A 4,558-nucleotide genomic window follows, 5' to 3' on the forward strand; every position below is an offset into this window, starting at 1 on the left:
CTTGCTCTGGTGGCTTTCCCGTGGGCGAGCAGCCCCAGTGCCGTGTTTTGTCCCCAGGGGAGCCACGCCGGGTGCGGGGCAGCCTGATCGGCGTGATCAACACCCGTGAGTTTGGTGTTGCCACCCTCAATGCCAGTGTGCTGGACGAGCCGCGCTCCGGCACCACCGCCATCCGCACCACCATCAGCGGCGTCCCACGGCACGTCGGTACGTGGTGGCACATCACCCCCGTGGTGGCACATCTCTCACCCCTGGGGGGGGTGATTGACCCGTGTTGGGTGAAAATCATGGGGGAAAGAGGGAGAAAACCAAGCCGAAATGTACAGCAAGGAGCATCCTGAGAGCTGCACCCTACTTCTGCGCTGCCACTTGTGGGGTGCCGGGGGGATCGGGCTGGGTGCCCCCCGAGGAGGGTGCTGGCTTCGTGGTGACATTTTCTTCCCCACCCCAGGGTCGCTGATGCGGGTGCTGGTCACCCTCATGGCCCCCGTTTACTGGTCCTTTGCACACACCGGTTTGGATGTCCCCGGTGGGATCCTGCTCGCACGGGGCACCTTCAGGCACGAGTCGCAGGTGGAGTTTGGTACAGGTGAGGGATGCTCTGCGTGTGGCTCCCCTGCTGTCACCTCCCTGTGCGAGAAGGGACAGGGGCAGTGCCTGCTCCTGCCTGGCTTTACCATCCCTGTCCCCCACGCACCATCCCTGTGGCCACCGGGGGCTGAGCCTGGTGCTCTCCTGGGCTCGGTGCCGCCCGGCGGGCAGTGGAGCTGGTTTTGGGGTGCTGTGTGCCACCCCTCAGCCCTCCCATCCCCATAGGTGACCTCCTGCGCATCACCCACCTTGCCCGGGCTGCGGATGCCAGCGGCACCCTGCTGCTGGACAGCGTGCTCAGTGGCTCCGTGCCTGAGAGCATCGGCGAGGCCACGCTGCTGCTGCAGGTGCTGGAGCTTCCCATCCTCCCTGCCAGAGGGGGTCTCTGAGGGGGTCTACAGCCTGATTCCCCCCTCCTGCTCCCTCCCCAGGACTTCAGCGAGCGCTACGTGCGCACAGGGGCAGGGATGTTCAGCGGGGGCTCGGTGCAGAGCTTCCTGCAGGACGGGCGCCTCGCCCGTGCCCGCTGCAACCACACCATCGAATACGAGCCCGCTCCTGGTCTTCAGCCGCAGCGGGTGCAGCACATCCAGGCCAGGGAGGTCCAAGCCTCCTTTGACCCGGCCTTGGAGGAGCTCAGCTTCCAGCTCAGCACCTCCCTGGATGCAGGTAACGAGGGGGATGAGAATGGAGAGGAAGGTGCTGGGATCCCTCACGGGTCCTGGGTGGCTGGGAGGGCGCAAAGGCTGCTTCCCTTCAGTGACACGTCCCTTCTCAGCCACCTCTGCTTGCTCCCCAGGAGACCAGTGCCCACCAGGATTTGTTCTGGGCCCTCAGCAGCTGCACTGCCTTGGTACGGACCTTCACTGGGGCAGGGTCTGCATGGTGGTTTGGGGCCGGAAGGTCCCCATGGGGTGTAGGGGTAGTTGAGGGGTTTCTGCCCACAGAGCAGCCCCAGATGCCATCTCCCTGTCCCCCTCATGTCCCCAGACATCAACGAGTGTGCCGAGGGCTCCCACGCCTGCCGCTACAACCAGATCTGTGAGAACACCGTGGGGACACATCGCTGCGTGTGCCCCCGCGGGTACCGCTCCCTGGGCGCTGCCTGGCCCTGCCTGGGTACGAGCCCAGCTCCCTCAGGACACGTCCCCGTCCCCCTCCCTGCCCCGTTTCCCCATCTTCATGTACCTCCCTCTCTCTTTGCTCCGTCAGACATTAACGAGTGCCTGCACTTTCCTCCGCCTTGCGCCTTCGAGTGCCGCAACCTGCGGGGCTCCTACGAGTGCCTGTGCCCCCCCGGCACGGTCCTGCTGCCGGAGGGCGAGTGCGGTGCAGCAGGGACAGGAGCGGGGGCTGCAGGCAGCACCCCCTGGGACTCCCTCCTGCGCTGGCTGGGGCCCGGCAGCCACCTGCGGAGCCGCTCACACCCGCGGCTCACCCTCAGCCGAGTGGCGAAGGCTGCGGGGCCGGATGCACGGGGTCCCTGCCCCTCTGGGTTCGTCAGGAGGAATGGTACCTGCACCGGTGAGTGGGCACGGGGAGGCCAAGGGGCTCTGCAGGGAGTTTGGAGACCACTGCGTGCCCAAAAGTCTGCCTAAAAATCTGCGTTTGCCCATTGTTGTTGCATCTCCCGGTTCCTTTGCCCCCTCGCCCACGGTGTCGGGGTCTCGCCAGGCTTGGCTGTGCAGGGAAGGAGAGGTGGGAGCCCCCCAGCAATGGGTTGAGGGAACACGGGACACCGCTGCTTCCCTGCTCGGTTTCACCCCTCTCCTCCCCAGACCTCGACGAGTGCCGGGTGCCAAACCAGTGCCAGCACCAGTGCAGGAACAGCGAGGGCAGCTACCGCTGCGTGTGCCCGCCCGGCTACCGCCTGCTGCCCGACGGGAAGACCTGCCACGGTCAGTGCAGCCTTCCTCGGGGTCTGCAACCCCCGACCCTACAGCCACCTGGCTGTGAGGAACCCAGGGCTTTTCTCCTTCCCCGCTACCCACCCCTGCTCTGCCCGCAGACGTGGATGAGTGCAGGGAGGGCAAGCTGCGGTGCGCCTCTGGCCAGCTCTGCTTCAACACGCGCGGAGGAGCCCGCTGCGAGGACGCCCCCTGCCCCGATGGCTACTGGCGAGGCTCCAGCCCTGGGTGAGCCATCCTGTGGGGTTGTGGGGGGCCCGTACAGTGCCACTCCTGCTGGTGCTGTGTTCTGGGCACCCTTGGCTGCTCCTTGATGCCCCGCTGTGGGTGCAGGGTGTGCTTCAGCCACTGCGCCCCGGACTGCGGTGCGGATGGCCCCGCGGTGCTGCGCTACGTCCTGCTCCCGCTGCCCCTCGGTGTCCCCGCCGGCCGTGACGTCCTGCGCCTGGCCCCGGGCACTGCCCTCGGTGCCCGCACCCTCTTCTCGCTGCTGGAGCAGGATGGGGGCAGCCCCTTCGCCCTGCGTGCCGAGCAGGGCCGAGGTGTCATCGCCACGCTGCGCCCGCTGCACGCGCCCGGCACCCATCGCCTCCGGGTGCAGGCGCTGACCCCAGGAGCACGACGGGCGCGCAGCATCTTCCTCATCATCATCTCCATCTCGCCCTACCCCTACTGATGCAGCTGGGGGGGGGGGCAAATCCGGTGCCAGCCCTGCAGGGTTGTGCCACCTCCAGTCCCTCGGCATCGCACGGGTGGGGACACGGCTCAGGGAGAGCTGAGCTCGCACCGTCCTGTTCCCTGCTGGAGATCCCCTGCTGGTGGAGGAGCCCTCGCTGTCCCCTGCCCCCCCCCCCCGGCAGCCCCCACCTCTATTGCCTTCACCTAGGATCAGTTCCTGACTCAGCAGAGCCCCAGGGGGGGACACAAGTCCCAGGGGGGACGAGGTGTCCCGCCAGCCTGCTGCAAACACCAGGTTTTGTTGCAACGCAGGCGGTTTTGGAACAAACACAGCTCGAAGTGGCCTTGGCTGTGATCAGCCATGAGATAACGGGACTGGGGGGGTGGGCAGGGGGGTGACAGTGATCAGGGAGGGTCCTGCAGGGGTGCAGGGTGCGGCCACGGGGCTGGGGATGGAGCAGGGAGGGCGCGGGGGCCCCCAGCATTAACCACGTATTGAAATAGCCCCGTGTTCCATTTGGTTTTAACCCATTAGGTTCCTGTGCACTTATTTATTTATGGGTTCGCTCCAAATAAAGGTTTTTTTATGAGGAAAGCAGCTTCCTTCAGCAGTCCTTGCGGGCCCTTCTCCCAGACCTCGTGCTATAACCGTGAGCCTGCCTGGATGGGGCAATGCGAGGGGCACAGCCCTGCCCCGGTGCTGGGTCCCTCGGTCCCAGGAGCAGGATCAGGCCCCTGGGGGCATGGTGCAGGTGGAGCCCCTTCCCCAAAAGCTGTTTCAGCCCCATGGCACTGCTGGCTGGAGGGACCTGAGCCCAAAGGTTTGGAGACAGTCGTATACCGGGGTGAGGGTGCTCACGCTCCTCTCATATTGAGATGTCCCCAAAAAAAAGGTGTTTCCTGCAGGTTATGGGTTTCCCATACCAAAGGGCCAGGTCTGACGTTGTTCTTGGCGTGCCTGCAAGGAAAACTTGGCTTTGCCCTGAGCGCAGCCCCTCTGCCCCCTCCCCTCCTGCCTGCTCCTGGCCCCCGGGCTCCGTGGGAGCTGCACCTCTCCATTTCCAGAGGTTTCCAAGAAATTCGTCCTTCCTCCACCAAGCTGCTTTCTGCTGCCGTGGGGCCCTGGGGACACCCCCCTGGTGCTGCATGGATGCTGAGAAGGAGTAAGGGGACAGCGGTGACAGCCCCTCGAGGGGTGCAGCGAGCCAGCACGGGGCAAATCCTGCATCCTATGGGGCTGGGGGTACCAGTTCTCCCCCTTCCTGCCCCATTTTGCCCCGGGCAGGCTGAGGGCAGGGCCTCGCCTGGGGATGGTGCCCACGGAGGGGACAGTCCTGCGGCAGCTCCGCCTGCCCACGGCTGGCTATAAGGGAGGAGGAAGA

The 4,558-nt window shown here is 65.8% G+C and overlaps 1 protein-coding gene across 1 annotated transcript in view; it reads left to right on the top strand.

Moving 5' to 3' along the window:
• Positions 1–3,174, top strand: part of HMCN2 (hemicentin 2) — a 36,986-nt gene extending 33,812 nt beyond the window's left edge. The window contains exons 82-91 of the mRNA XM_032200506.1: positions 58–207; positions 452–589; positions 817–938; positions 1,023–1,260; positions 1,391–1,444; positions 1,582–1,710; positions 1,804–2,115; positions 2,370–2,489; positions 2,600–2,726; positions 2,832–3,174. Coding sequence (XP_032056397.1) covers positions 58–207; positions 452–589; positions 817–938; positions 1,023–1,260; positions 1,391–1,444; positions 1,582–1,710; positions 1,804–2,115; positions 2,370–2,489; positions 2,600–2,726; positions 2,832–3,174 — 1,733 coding nt within the window. The remainder of the gene's footprint in view (positions 1–57; positions 208–451; positions 590–816; positions 939–1,022; positions 1,261–1,390; positions 1,445–1,581; positions 1,711–1,803; positions 2,116–2,369; positions 2,490–2,599; positions 2,727–2,831) is intronic.
• The last annotated feature ends 1,384 nt before the right edge of the window (positions 3,175–4,558 follow it).

This window comes from Aythya fuligula, chromosome 19, assembly GCF_009819795.1.
Source record: "Aythya fuligula isolate bAytFul2 chromosome 19, bAytFul2.pri, whole genome shotgun sequence".
Classification (NCBI taxonomy): domain Eukaryota; kingdom Metazoa; phylum Chordata; class Aves; order Anseriformes; family Anatidae; genus Aythya; species Aythya fuligula.